This window comes from Chrysemys picta, chromosome 17 (assembly GCF_011386835.1).
Source record: "Chrysemys picta bellii isolate R12L10 chromosome 17, ASM1138683v2, whole genome shotgun sequence".
NCBI lineage: Eukaryota > Metazoa > Chordata > Testudines > Emydidae > Chrysemys > Chrysemys picta.
The window spans coordinates 25,346,440-25,360,282 of record NC_088807.1 but is presented as its reverse complement, the minus strand read 5'-3'; the positions used below and the strand labels follow the sequence as shown (position 1 = coordinate 25,360,282).

Sequence of the window (13,843 nt, the reverse complement as noted above, 5' to 3'; positions counted from 1 at the left end):
TGTGTGTGTGGGGGGGAGGAATCTGTCCCCCCAGAGTCAGTCCAACCAGTGGGGGGCGCTGGTCCGGCCGATCTGGCTGTGCTGGTATCTCAGGGGTCCCCGAGACGTCCATGGTGAATCCGGAGGGGCACAGTTCTGGGGGGGCGGCGCCCCCTGGCCCCCCCACTCCCAGTCTCTGCACCGAGGTATCCATGATACAAAAGGAAGGATAACGTAAAATAATTACATCACTGGGCAGAGTCCGGGCCGGGGTCCCCGGCAGGGAGCGTCCTGGGGGGGGTCAGCTACACCCCCTGCCCCCCCCCCCACCAGTCAGGGCGCCATCACGTCAGCCGTCCGGTCCGGAGGAGGGGGCCGGCGTCACAACTGCTGTGGGGACAACAGGGGAGGGGTGTTAGCGAGGGTGGGGGGACCCCACGGAGCCCCCCCCATATGGTCAGCGGATTTCAACCCAGGCAGTCAGACGGGGCCCCCAGCCTCCTCCGCCCAGCTCCAGGGCCCCCCATGGCAACCAGAACCCCCTCCCACGCCCTCCCCCAGCCCTAGGGGCCCCCATAGCACCCCAAATCTCACCCCAACGCCGTTCTGGCTGTAGTCGGTGCCGGCCCCAGGGGGGGCCACATCGGGGGGCTCGCTCTCCCGGCTCCTCTTTGGCTCTAACTCCTCCTTCGGTAGGGGGGGCAGCTCCCCCCGCTCGGCCCGGCGCTTCCGGCGCCGCTCAGCATCCCGGCCCCGCGCCCGGGCCCCGCGCCGCTCCGCCTGCTCCAGCTGGGGGCGACAGGACATGTCAGCGGGATGGGGCCCCCCCTGCAGCCCCGCAACTCCCCCCAGCCCTGCCGGAGCCCCTCAGTCCCGACCCTCAGCCCCCCTCCCCCCAGCCCTGCCGGAGCCCCTCAGTCCCGACCCTCAGCCCCCCTCCACCCAGCCCTGCCGGTGCCCCTCAGTCCCGACCCTCAGCCCCCCTCCACCCAGCCCTGCCGGTGCCCCTCAGTCCCGACCCTCAGCGTCCCGACCCCCAGCCCTGCCCGAGCCCCTCAGTCCCGACCCTCAGCCCCCCTCCACCCAGCCCTGCCGGTGCCCCTCAGTCCCGACCCTCAGCCCCCCTCCACCCAGCCCTGCCGGTGCCCCTCAGTCCCGACCCTCAGCGTCCCGACCCCCAGCCCTGCCCAAGCCCCTCAGTCCCGACCCTCAGCCCTGCCAGAGCCCCTCAGTCCCGACCCTCAGCCCCCCTCCCCCCAGCCCTGCCGGTGCCCCTCAGTCCCGACCCTCAGCCCCCCTCCCCCCAGCCCTGCCGGAGCCCCTCAGTCCCGACCCTCAGCGTCCCGACCCCCAGCCCTGCCCGAGCCCCTCAGTCCCGACCCTCAGCGTCCCGACCCCCAGCCCTGCCAGAGCCCCTCAGTCCCGACCCTCAGCCCTGCCAGAGCCCCTCAGCCCCCCTCCCCCCAGCCCTGCCAGAGCCCCTCAGTCCCCCTCCACCCAGCCCTGCCAGAGACCCTCAGCCCCCCTCCACCCAGCCCTGCCGGTGCCCCTGAGTCCCAACCCTCAGCCCCTGCCCCCCAGCCCTGCCGGTGCCTGACCCACTGCCCCGCCCAGCCCCGTCAGTTCCCCATACTCTCTACCCACAGCCCCCCGCCCCCCAGCCCTGCCGGTGCCTGACCCACTGCCCCGCCCAGCCCTGTCAGTTCCCCTCTCTACCCACAGCCCCCCGCCCCCCAGCCCTGCCGGTGCCCCTCACGCCCGACCCACAGCCCTGCCGGTGACCCTCACTGGTGACCCGACCCACAGCTCCCCCCCCAGCTCTGCCACCCCCTGCCCTCACCTCCAGCAGGTGGCGGAAGGTGTCGACGGGGGGCGCCCGGGCGGCCTGCAGCAGCCTCCAGAGGCTCTGCCCCTCGTCCAGCGTCACCTCCAGCAGGTCGCCCTCCAGGAGCAGCTCCTCCAGCGCCCGCCGCGGCCCCTCAGGCAGCTCCAGCACTGGGCCCTGCAGCCGCGCCAGCGCCGTGCCCAGCGCCTCCAGGTCTGGGGGGGGGGGAACGGGGCGGTGAGGGGGGATGGGCCCAGCCTGCAATCCCCACTGCAGCCTCGGTGCCAGCCAACGCCCCATCCCTCCCTCTGCCCTGTCCCACACCGCACCCTCGGTGCCAGCCCCCGCCCCCCCCCCAGTAAATCCCTTCCTTTGTCCCCCTCCGTGCCCCACACCGCACCCTCGGTGCCAGCCCCTGCCCCCCACCTTCCACAGCACCCTTGGTGCCAGCCCCTGCCCCCCCACTGCTCCTTCAGTGCCAGTTGCTACCCCCCACACTAAATCGTTCCCTCTGTCCGGCACATTCGGTGCCAGCCCCTGCCCCCCCCCCCACCCCCGGCGCAGAGAAAACGTGGGGCACGTTACCAGAGGTGAAGGGGCACATCTTCTCCGGTGGCGTGGTGTCCCCGTTCTCAAGGGAGAGCTGCAGGGAGGAGGGGGGGGAGAAGGGGCAGAGCGGTGAGACAGGCACATGCCCCCCCCCATCCCCACCCCAGGGACCCAAATCTAGGGGGTCTGGTGCCTGGGGATCCCTCGCTGAGATCGGCCAACTCTGGGGTGGAGCAAAGGCCGATTCTAATGGGGACCCACCTCCACCCAGTGCCGGGCACCAACTGCCTGGGGCAAGCGCCCCCCTCACCTTGGGCTGCTCGTTCCGGCTGGTCTCCCCGCAGGGCGCCGGCGTCCCCGTGCAGCCGCTGGCGCAAGGCCGCCAGGCGCTCCAGGGGCCCGGCCAGCTCGGGCGAGGCCAGCAGCTGGCGGGCGCGGTCCTGCCAGGTGATGGCGCGCTCCGTCAGGTCACTGCAGGGCCTCGCCCTCGGGCAGCCGCACGGGCAGCTTCTGCAAGGGCCACCAGCAGGGCCAGGATGGTCTCGAGGCGCGGGCGGCGGGAGCGCTGGCACAGTGGGCACAGGAACTTGGCATCCCACTCCCACCAGGCGGGCGAGGGCTTCTGGGCGCCCAGGCGGGGCCAGGCCACGCAGGGAGCGTGGAACCAGTCGCGGCAGAGCTCGCAGCGCAGCATGCCGGGCCCGGGCGGCTGGCCGCACACGCAGGAGGGGGGGCCAGGCGCCGGCGGGCCGGGCTTCAGCGCGTTGGCACGGCGCAGCCGCAGGATGCCCTCCTTCTCCTTCTGCTCGCCCTCCTTGAACGCCACGATCTGCCGGGACCGGGAGGGCGCTCAGTGTGGGCGGGGGAGCAGCCTGCCGCTCCCGCTGCCAGCCCCCCCATGGCAGCAGGGCCAGCCCTCCTGCCAGCCTCCACTTTCCTTCCCTGCCCGCTGCCGGCCCCCCATGCCAGCAGGGTCAGCCTCCCCTTTTCTTCCCTGACCGCTGCCGCCCCCCTATGCCAGAGGGGCCAGCCCCTCTGCCAGCCTGTCTCACCTTTCCTTCCCTGCCCCCCAACCTTTCCCATGCCCCCCCAGCTCCCCACCAACCCCCCAACCTCCCCTCCTTTCCCCCCCGCCCCCTCCCACTCCCCTGCCAGCTCACCCCAATGTCTCTCCTGGTGCCCCTAGAGAGGACAGGCCCCGTGCCCCATTCCCTGCCCCCCGGAGGGGCCAGGCCCCACAGCTGCCCACTCACCACAGAGCCAGGGTCCCGCAGGTCCTGAGCCGATAGCCCCAGGCTCTCGGTGTCCGACTTGTAGAGGCCGAGCTCCGGCTCCCGCCGCCACTTGGTGCGCTTGGGGCTGGCCGCGCCGGCATCCGCGCAGGGGCACAGTACCTGGGGGGCAGGGGGGGTTGGGCTCTGCCTTCCGTGCCCCCCCTCCCCATAGGGCCCACAGCCCCCCCTGCCCATTGCCCCTCCCAAGGACCTACGACCCTCCTCACAGCCACCACATGGGGCTCACAGCCCCAACACTGCCCTCTGCCCCATGGGACCTACAGCCCCCCTGCCCGCTGCCCCCTGGGACCCACAGCCCCCCTGCCCGCTGCCCCATGGGACATACAGCCCCACCCAGAGCTCCAGACTGCCCCTTGAGACCTACAGCCCCCCACTGCGCCCCAGGACCTACAGCCCCCCTCACAGCCCCAGACTGCCCCATGGGACCCAGAGCCTCCCCACCCAATGCCCCACTGCCCCCAGGAGCCGCAGACCCCCCACGCACCTCCAGCAGGGTGTAGCAGGAGTTCTTCTTGAGGAAGGTCTTGGAGGCCTTCTCACGCCAGGAGTGCGCCGTGCCCACCTGCACCTCCAGCTGGCGCAGCTCCTCCAGCCGCACCGGCAGGTCCCGGCCCACGGCCACCAGCCCCTCCAGGTCGTCCAGGCAGGGGTAGTGATCCCCGTTCTGGGGAGGGGGGGGGGAAAAAGGTCAGCGCCTCCCCCCACAGGCCCCAGCTTCACCCTGCCATCCCCCCCCGAGCCCCACCCCCACAGCCCCAAGCACCTGGTCTCCCAAGATCCCCCAGAAACCCCCTCCCACACCCCCCATGGCTCACCTGGATCTCCTCCACGTCGGCGATCCAGGCCCGGGCTTTGGCCAGCGCCTCCTTCAGGGCCAGGATGTTGGGCAGGTGCACGGGGACGTTCTCCGCCTCCTTGATGATGGCTTCCAGCGTGGCCGGGGGGTGCTTCTGCCTGGGGGAGGGGGGGGACGGACGGCTCAGGTCCCCCGGCTCCGATCACCAGCCCCCCTCCCCCACAGAGCCAGGGAGAGAACCCAGGCATCCGGGCTCCCAGCCCCGCCCTGCTCTAATCACCAGCCCCCCTCCCCCAACCAGAGCCAGGGAGAGAACCCAGGCATCCGGGCTCCCAGCCCCACTCCCTTCCCAGAGCCGGGGAGAGAACCCAGGCGTCCGGGGCCCCTCACCTGGCCTCAAGGCAGAGATGGGCCTTCTCCTCCCAGCGCTGGGCGATGGTCAGCAGCTCCTGCAGCTCGGCTCGGGCCTTCTCCACAGCCGGGCTGGGGGCCACGGTGGCGCCGGCCTGGGCCAGGCCCCGCACCAGGGCCAGGGGCACCCGCTCGCGGGGCGAGCGCAGCGCCCGCTTCACCTCCTCCAGCCAGGCCGCCTGCTGCACCTGGCGCTCCAGCTGGCGCGTCTCGGGCACGGCCACGCCCAAGCGCGCCCCCCGCGCCACCAGCCCCTGCAGCTGGGCCGCGCTGGCGGGCAGCCCCCGCAGGGCCTCCTGCGCCTCCTCCTGGAACGCCAGCGCCCGCTCCAGCACCGCCTGCGGGGGGAGGGGAAGAGAGTCAGGGTGGGGCTGGGCACCCCCCCCCAGCCCCGCCCTTGCGTAGCCCCCCCCCCCAGCCCCATCTCCCCACCCTGCCCGCTCCAGCACCACCTGTGGGGGCAGGGGGGAGGGAGTCAGGGCGGGGCTGGCCCCAGGTACCCCCAACCCAGCTCCCCAGCCAGGCCCTGCCCCCCGCGGCCCATGCCCGCCTGGCACGGTGCCCCGCTCACCTGCACGTCGGCCAGCTGGTGCATGACACAGGGCACGCTGCTCATGCGCTCCAGGAAGGCGCGCAGCTCCTCCAGCGACAGCAGCACGGCGGGCACCCTGGGCAAGAGGGGCGCCGGGTTAGCCTGGGGAACTGCCCGCCACCGGGGGGTCCAGGAACGGGAGGGGTCAGGAAGCCCGCCGGCCCAGCTCCCCGCCCAGCCCCCACTCACCCGGTCTCCAGGCCGCTGATGAGCCCCAGGGCGTCGGAGACGCAGTGCTCGGCCTCCGCCAGGCAGCTCTTCAGCCGATGCAGCAGCTCGTTGTCGGGGAACTTGCGCTCGCGGGCCTCCGACTCCAGCGCCCGCAGCTCCTCCAGCGCTGCAACGAGACACGGCTCAGGCTCCCTCCCTGCCGGCAGCTGGGAGCCAGGACTCCTGGGCTCTCCCCAGCTCAGGGAGGGGAGTGGGGGCTGGGAGCCCGGACTCCTGGGTTCTCTCCCAGCCTAGGGGGGAGTGGGGGCTGGGAGCCAGGACTCCTGGGCTCTCCCCGGCTCAGGGAGGGGAGTGGGGGCTAGTGGTTAGAGTTGGGGCGGCTTGGAGCCAGGACTCGTGGGTTCTCTCCCAGCCTGGGGGGAGTGGGGGCTGGTGGTTAGAGCAGGGGGGCTGGGAGCCAGGACTCCTGGGTTCTCTCCCAGCTCAGGGAGGGGAGTGGGGGCTAGTGGTTAGAGTTGGGGCGGCTTGGAGCCAGGACTCCTGGGTTCTCTCCCAGCCTGGGGGGGGAGTGGGGGCTGGTGGTTAGAGCAGGGGGGCTGGGAGCCAGGACTCCTGGGTTCTCTCCCAGCTCAGGGAGGGGAGTGGGGGCTAGTGGTTAGAGTTGGGGCGGCTTGGAGCCAGGACTCCTGGGTTCTCTCCCAGCCTGGGGGGGGAGTGGGGGCTGGTGGTTAGAGCAGGGGGGGGCTGGTAGCCAGGACTCCTGGCTTCTCGTCCCAGCTTGGGGAGGGGAGTGGGGCTGGTGGTTAGAGCAGGGGGGGCTGGCAGCCAGGACTCCTGGGTTCTCTCCCCAGCTCGGGGAGGTGGGGAAGGGCTGGGAGTGGGGCACAAGCCGGCACTCAGGTGGGGGGGGAAAAGGGGCCCGTGGGTGGGTTCAGACCCCACTCTTTCCCCCCACAGGGAACCCAGGCGTCCGACAGGCGCTTACTCCTCTTGCGCCCATCCTCCACCTCCAGGGCGATTCGGACCTTGTTGGCCCAGGTGTCGAAGGACTCGGCCCGAACCTTCAGCTTGTGCAGCATGGCCGGGAGCTCGTCCAGCGTGTAGCGGTACCTGCGGGCACAGGGTCAGCCGGGCCGTGCGGGGAGCCCCAAGTACCACTTGGGCCCGGACTCCTGGGTCCCATGGCACCTGGGGGAGGTCCTGGGGCTGGGATCCCAGACTCCTCAGTCCCGTGGCCGGCTGGAGGAGGACCTGGGTCTGGGATCCTGGACTCCTGGGTCCCGTGGCAGCTGGGGGAGGGCCTAGGTCTCATGACCGGCCCGAGGAAGGTCCGGGGCTGGGATCCCGGACTCCTGGGTCCCGTGGCAGCTGGGGGAGGGCCTAGGTCTCATGACCGGCCAGAGGAGGGCCCGGGGCAGGGATCCCGGATTCCCGGGTCCCGTGGCCATCTGGGGGCTGGGATCCCGGACTCCTGGGTCCCGTGGCCGGCCGGGGACTGGGATCCCGGACTCCTGGGTCCCCCGTGGCCCACCTGAGGTACTGGCGGCTGCTGGGGCACTTGCAGAGGTCGTGGATGTGGTAGAGGCAGACCAGGCGGGCGGGGCAGTCGTAACAGGCCAGCGCCGAGAGGAAACACGTCGTCTTGCACTTGTCGCACTGGCGCTCATCGTCGGGGAGCAGCTCGAAGGCCTCGCGCTCTGCCTCCGTCACCCCCTGGGCGGGGAGAGGGATAAGCACGGATCCTGCACCCCCCAGCCCTGCCCCCGCGCCCCCCAGCCCTGCCCCCACGCCCCCCACCTTGTCCAGCAGGGCCTTGCGCAGCTTGCGCTCCTCCTGCACCAGGATGAACATCTCCTTGTGCACGGCGGCCGCCAGGTTGAGGTCGAGCTTCTCGGGGCAGGCGGCCATCTTGCAGATCAGCTCCTCGTGCGAGAAGACGCAGTAGCGGCGCAGGCGGCGGTAATGCTCGATGCACTGGCGCCCGGCTGGCAGCTGCAGAAGTAGGGAGGGACCCAGGAGTCTGGGCTCGTCATCATGGGAACCCAGGCGTCCAGGCTCCCAACCCCCCCACCCCCCGCTCTAACCACTAGACCCCACTCCCCTCCCAGAGCTGGGAGAGAACCCAGGCGTCCGGGCGCACTCACCCAGTCAGCAGTGCAGAAGTTCACAGCTTCAGCGAAGTTGTAGCCCTGGTTGAAGCCGCTGTGATAGGCCCGGGGGAAGGTGATGACAAACTCTCCCGCACACTGATTGGTCCGGACGACCTGTGGGGCCGGGAGGGGGCAGTGAGTGGGAAGGGCGGGTTGGGAGCAAGGTGAGGGGAGCGGCGCTGAGGGGCGAGGCTGGGCATGGCTAAAGCAGGAACACAGCGGGGGCCCGGCTCACAGTGGGGGGTGCCAAGACGCAGGCAGGCAGTGGGGGCCTGGCCGCAGGAGGGAAGCGGAAGTGGCCAGGGCAGCAAGTGGGTGGCAAAAGGGGCGGGGCCGGGGCAGCGCAGGAGGCGGGGGCATTCACCGGCATGCCATGGCCCATGAGGGTGACGAGCTGGTGCAGCGTGGGGGTGTGGCCAGGCCAGCGCAGGGGGCGTGCCCGGTGTGGCAGAGGGGGCATGGATGGGGCAGCGTGGCCGGGCAGTCACCGGCACGCCATGGCCCATGAGGGTGACGAGCTGGTGCAACATGGGGGGGCGGGGCCGGGGCAGCGCAGGGGGCGGGGCACTCACCGGCACACCGTGGGCCATGAGGGTGTTGGGGTTCATGAGGGTGACGAGCTGGTGCAGCAGGTCCGGCTGGCTCTCGAACAGCTCCGGGGTGAGCTTCTTCATCACGTCCTCCAGGTGCTCGGCCGCGAACGACGGCACCCCGTACCACGTCTTGGGCTCGCCCCTGGGGAGAGCGCGGGGTCAGGGGGGAGCCGCAAACCCCACATCCCCTCCCGGGAGAGCACGGAGTTAGGGGGGCAGCCGCCAACCCCACATCCCACTCCATACCACGTCTTGGGCTCGCCCCTGGGGACAGTGCCTTGGGGTCAGGGGGGAGCCGCCAACCCGCAAGTTACCCCCAATTCCGCTCCCCCCATTCTCCGCCCCCCGCCCCAGCCAAGGGCCCCACCAGTGGAGGTAGTTGATGGAGTAGCTCCAGTGGTCCTCGATGTGCCAGCAGAAGGCGGAGAAGACCATGCCCACGTAGAGCCAGGGCACCTTCATGCCTGAGATGTCGGCGTTGATGTGGCACAGAACCGACTGCTGCAGGACCGGCATCACGTTCAGGTTCCAGCCACTGGCCGCGTACTCCTGCCGGGAGAGGGGGAGTCAGAACTCCCCACTGCCACTAGGGGATCTGTCCCCTCTAGGGGGCGCCGGCTGACTCAGGGGGTGGGAAATGGGACACAGGGCCTGGCCCCTCTAGGGGGCGCTGGCTGGCTGAGGGGATGGGGAAGGGGGCATGGCGTCTGTCCCCTCTAGGGAGCATCGGCTCTCATCTGGCCCCAGGGCAGTTCAGGGGGGCAGGGAATGGGGCACAGGCCCCTCTAGGGGACGGCAGCTGGCTGAGGGTCAGGGAATGGGGCAGGGCCTGCAGGGCTCTGAGGGTGGGAAAGGCGGGTTAGGGGCTGGCTGGGGGTCCCCACCTCCTCCTCGGGGCACAGCCTCCGCTTGCTGTCGCTGATGGGGAAGCCGCTGCCGAACTCCTTGGAGTGGATGTCGGCGCCGTACTCCACCGTCACGTCCTCCTCGATGCTGTTCACCAGACGCCAGAACTCCTTCTCCACCAGCTCCGTGGGCACCATCTGCCGGGGGGGCAAGGGTGGGCACGGGCACAGAGCCACAGCCCGGAGCCAGGCATCCGGGCTCCCAGCCCTCCCCCCCCCAGCCCTGACCACTAGACCCCACTCCCCTCCCAGAGCTGGGAGAGAACCCAGGAGTCCTGGCTCCCAGCCCCCCCCCCTGCTCTAACCACTAGACCCCACTCCCCTCCCAGAACCAGCAGAGAACCCAGGCGTCCGGGCTCCCAGCCCCCCCCTGCTCTAACCACCAGTCCCCACTCCCCTCCCAGAGCCAGCAGAGAACCCTGGTGTCCGGGCGCCCATGGGGGCACTCACGTGGACGGGCATGTTGAAGTAGTCGGCCTTGAAGGCGTCGGCCATCTCCCCAAAGCTCTGCAGCGTGTACTCCCGCGTGGCCTGCTCGAAGCCGAACGCCTCTGGGGGGCGCTTGCACTCCTGCCGGGGGGAGGGGAGGGGAGTGTCAGGGCCGGGGGGCAGGGACCCCCACGGAGACTCACGGGGCCAAGGGCCTGCAGCTGGGGAAGCCAGGCCGTCCCCCTGACCCCCTCAGCCCCAGGGGCCCAGCCAGCCAGGTCCCCCCTGCCCAAGGAGCAGCCCCGGGGGCCCAGCCAACCCGGTTCCGCCCACCCCACCCCCCCGATCAGCCCCAGGAGCCCAGCCCCCCCCGCTCACCGCCATGACGCATTTGGGGCAGCGCCAGACTCCCTTGGGGATCTCGGGCAGGGGGGGCAGCAGGCAGAAGATGTGGTAGTTGTCGTCACAGCCGTCACACAGCAGCAGCTTGTCGTCCTCGTCCCCGCGGGCGCAGATCCGGCACACGTACGAGTCGATCTGCAGGGCAGGGGGGCGTCAGGGGGCACCAGCTCCCACCTGCCGCGGGGCAGGCACGGGCTGGCTCAGGGGGCGCGTTCAGGGTCACGGATGCAGAGACGCCCGGTCAGCTCGGGGGCCCCCGCCTGCTCAGGAGTCAGGGTGCAGCCCAGTCAGGTCAGGGGTCCCAGCCCAGGGGCCCGTTTGGCTCAGGAGGGCCCGATCACCTCGGGGGTCCCAGCCCAGGGGCCCGGCCCAGGGTCCTGGCTGCCTCGGGGGGGTCCCGCCTCAGGGGCCTGGCCAGCTCGGGGGTCCCCGCCCCCCCCACTTACGAACTGCGTGTTGCCGTGGCTGCGGCGCAGACGCATGGTCATCTTGGTGCAGGGCTCCGGGCTGTGCCGCAGCTCCTCCTTCACCTCCAGGAAGGGGCGGGGCGACGCCGGCTCCGGCCGGGGATCCACCCCGGGGGGCTCCTCCTTCACCACCACCGTGGGGGGGCACTCGGGGCCCTCCTTGTCTGGGGGGAAGGAGAGGAGTCAGCACAGGCCGGGCCCCCCCCCCCCTCGCCGCCAGGCCGGGCCCCCCCCTCACCTTTCTTCCGCAGGGTCTTGTCCTTGGCCACCAGCCCCAGGCCCAGCATCTTGGGGCCGGCCCCGTAAATCTGCAGCTTCTTCAGCTCCGGGTTCTTCTCGATGTCCTCCTCCGTGGGCTCCGGCTGCGGGGGCGGGGCAGAGTCAGTGGGGGCGGGGGGGGGGGGCATGAGCTATCCCACAATGCACTGGGCTGGAGCAGGGCCTGCTGGGAGGTGCGGTCCCACTCAGGCTGGGGGGGGCACAGAGAGAGTGAGGCAGGGCGTCTGGACAGATGCCAGGAACGGTCCCCAGGCCGCGGGCGCTTGCTCAGCTACCAGAGGCGAGGGGCTGGCAGGTTCGGGGCAGGCCTTGGACTCCTGCAAAAGGGCACGAAAATGGGGGTGGGGGGCGCTGGCCTCAGCGATGTGCTGGGGGGGGGGCACTGAGGGGTCGCCCTGAATTTGCAGCCAGGATGGACAAACCCCCCCAGCTGCTGGCAAACAGGTACAAAGAGAAGCGGAGCAGGGAGCCAGGAATCTTGGGTTCTCTGGGGGGGAGTGGGGCCTACTGGTTAGAGGGGGAGGGGCAACCTGGGAGCCAGGACGCCTGGGTTCTCCCCCTGGCTCTAGGAGAGGAGTGGGGGGCGAGTGGGTCATAACACCACCTGCAAGTTTACAGGTACCAGGAGAACCCAGGAGCCCTAGCCCCCCACCCCGCTCTAACAACTGGACCCCATTGCCCTGCCAGAGAACCCAGGCGTCCTGGCTCCTGCCCCAGACCTGCGGGGCCGGGGGGCCGGCCAGAGGGGGGGCCACTCACCTCCTGCTGCAGCCGCTTGGCCCGGCGCCCATAGCTGTTGAACTTGGAGGGTTGCACGGACTGGCGCAGGGGGATGCTGTGGGGCTTGTACTCCTTGTCCTTCTCCTCGCTGTCGAAGGGTCGGGCATCACACTGCTGGAGAGACGGGGGGTTAGCACCCCATCGGTCCCCCAGCCATAGGGGGGATGGTGGCACCAGATGCTGGCACGGCCAGGGCGATTTTCCTGGGGCCTGGCACCACAGAGCCTGGCACAGATCCCCTCCTAGAGCTGGGAGAGAACCCAGGCATCCTGGCTCCCAGCCGCCCACCCTCCCCCACCCTCGCTAACCACTAGCCCCCACTCCCCCTCCCCGAGCTGGGAGAGAACCCAGGCATCCTGGCTCCCAGCCGCCCACCCTCGCTAACCACTAGCCCCCACTCCCCTCCCCGACCTGGGAGAGAACCCAGGCATCCTGGCTCCCAGCCACCCTCCCTCCACCTCGCTAACCACTAGACCCTACTCCCCTCCCAGAAGAGAGAACCCAGGCGCCCTGCCCACCCCCGCCAATAGGCCAGCCCCAGCCCCCCTCACCACCAGGTTGGCCCCCGACTGGTACATCTCGTAGGGGTAGATGATGCGTTCGTAGTGGGAGCGCAGCAGGGAGCCGATGTTCTTGCCAGAGGGGTAGGCGAGACGCTGGGCCACACGAGCCCACCGCCGGTCCCTGCAGATGGCCTCGTAGCCCCCCTCCTCCAGCACCACCTGGGGGGAGAGATCCCTGAGCCGCCGGCCCCCTCCCCCGACGCACAGATCCCCCCGGTGCGGCCGGCCCCCTCCCCTGAATCCCCCCGGTGCGGCCTGCTCCCTCCCCCGACCCACGGATCCCCCCGGTGCAGCCGGCCCCCTTTCCCGACCCACAGATCCTCCCAGTGCTGCCGGCCCCCTCCCCCGAATCCCCCCGGTGCGGCCTGCTCCCTCCCCCGACCCACGGATCCCCCCGGTGCAGCCGGCCCCCTTTCCCGACCCACAGATCCTCCCGGTGCTGCCGGCCCCCTCCCCCGAATCCCCCCCGGTGCGGCCTGCTCCCTCCCCCGACCCACAGATCCCCCCGGTGCTGCCGGCCCCCTCCCCCGAATCCCCCCGGTGTGGCCTGCTCCCTCCCCCGACGCACAGATCCCCCCGGTGCGGCCTGCTCCCTCCCCCGACCCACGGATCCCCCCCGGTGCAGCCAGCCCCCTTTCCCGACCCACAGATCCCCATGGTGCTGCCAGCCCCCTCCCCCGACTGTGACCCAGCCTCTGACCTGCAGCTCTGCCAGCATCCAAGCCGACATGCAGACCCCAGCCCTGGGGCTGCTGGCACCTCTGGCCCCCAACCCGCACCTCCCCCGGCACTGCCGGCACCCTTCCCTGACCCACAGTGCTGCCAGTGCCCCCAGCCCATGGACCCCCCCCAGCGCCCGTCCTACCTTGCTCAGGCTGTAGAGGTCGAGGATGCGCCGCTCCACGTTGGGGATCTTGAGCGAGGAGCCCTGGATCTCCCAGAACTTCGCAATCTGGTCTAAGTAGTTCAGCTTCACCCGCGTCTGCGCCTGGGGGCAGGGAGGGGAGCAGTTCGCCTGGGTGTCGCCTCTCCAGCCCACGCGGCCACTCTCTAGCCCGGCCCAGCCTCCCCCACAAGGACGGGGAGCCAGGAAACAGCACTGACATCGCGGGGGGCCTTTCAGGCCAAGAGCTAATGTGTCAGAGTACCACCTGGCGCAGAGATGCAGCCACCTCTGGGGCAGGTCAGTTGGGAACGGCCACACATAACGGCAAACAAGGATAATTTATCCAGCACTGAGATGCGACCACCTCTGGGGCAGGGCAGCAGGGGAATAGCCACTCATCAACACCACGCAGGGACGGCAGGGGAACAGCCACTCGGCAACCACCATGGGCACTGCCTCCCAGCTCACCTCCAATTCGTTAAGCCTCTGGATGCGTGGGGTGAACCTGAAGTTATCCACTTCCACAGCGAAGGGGGGGCTGCCAGTCCTGGGGAGAGACGGGAAAAGGAGGGGGCTTAGTACGAAAGGCTACTGGAGCAGACGACGCTGCCTTCGGACCCCCCAAGATTCTTCCCAAGCACCGTCCGCAGGGACAGCCCTCTGCCAACGGGTATCGCCTGATCGAACATGCCTGGCCATGCTCGGATGGGACGCTGGGCTGCAGGCCCCCAGGGAGGGGATCAGGGCTCACACAGAGCAGGGTCCGTCCCC

The 13,843-nt window shown here is 70.7% G+C and overlaps 1 protein-coding gene across 2 annotated transcripts; it reads right to left on the bottom strand.

The window, feature by feature from the left end:
- Nucleotides 1–12,339, bottom strand: LOC101952359 (lysine-specific demethylase 5C). Of its 2 annotated transcripts, XM_065571556.1 has the most exons (23): nucleotides 12,175–12,339; nucleotides 11,603–11,737; nucleotides 10,803–10,926; nucleotides 10,544–10,728; nucleotides 10,074–10,232; nucleotides 9,717–9,836; nucleotides 9,246–9,404; nucleotides 8,729–8,910; nucleotides 8,341–8,503; nucleotides 7,763–7,882; nucleotides 7,416–7,610; nucleotides 7,150–7,331; nucleotides 6,604–6,728; nucleotides 5,637–5,784; nucleotides 5,427–5,523; nucleotides 4,835–5,193; nucleotides 4,464–4,602; nucleotides 4,133–4,312; nucleotides 3,607–3,747; nucleotides 2,390–2,447; nucleotides 1,820–2,019; nucleotides 574–768; nucleotides 1–369 (listed from the first exon to the last, which is right to left on the bottom strand). In XM_065571556.1, the coding sequence occupies exons 1-23, from the start codon at nucleotides 12,199–12,201 to the stop codon at nucleotides 361–363; spliced, it is 3,402 nt and encodes a 1,133-aa protein (XP_065427628.1). In that variant the 5' UTR covers nucleotides 12,202–12,339; the 3' UTR covers nucleotides 1–360. The 2 variants fall into 2 exon arrangements, with proteins under 2 accessions (XP_065427628.1, XP_065427629.1); XM_065571557.1 differs by lacking the exons at nucleotides 1–369; nucleotides 574–768; nucleotides 1,820–2,019; nucleotides 2,390–2,447 and adding an exon at nucleotides 2,802–3,182.
- Between the last annotated feature and the right edge of the window lie 1,504 nt (nucleotides 12,340–13,843).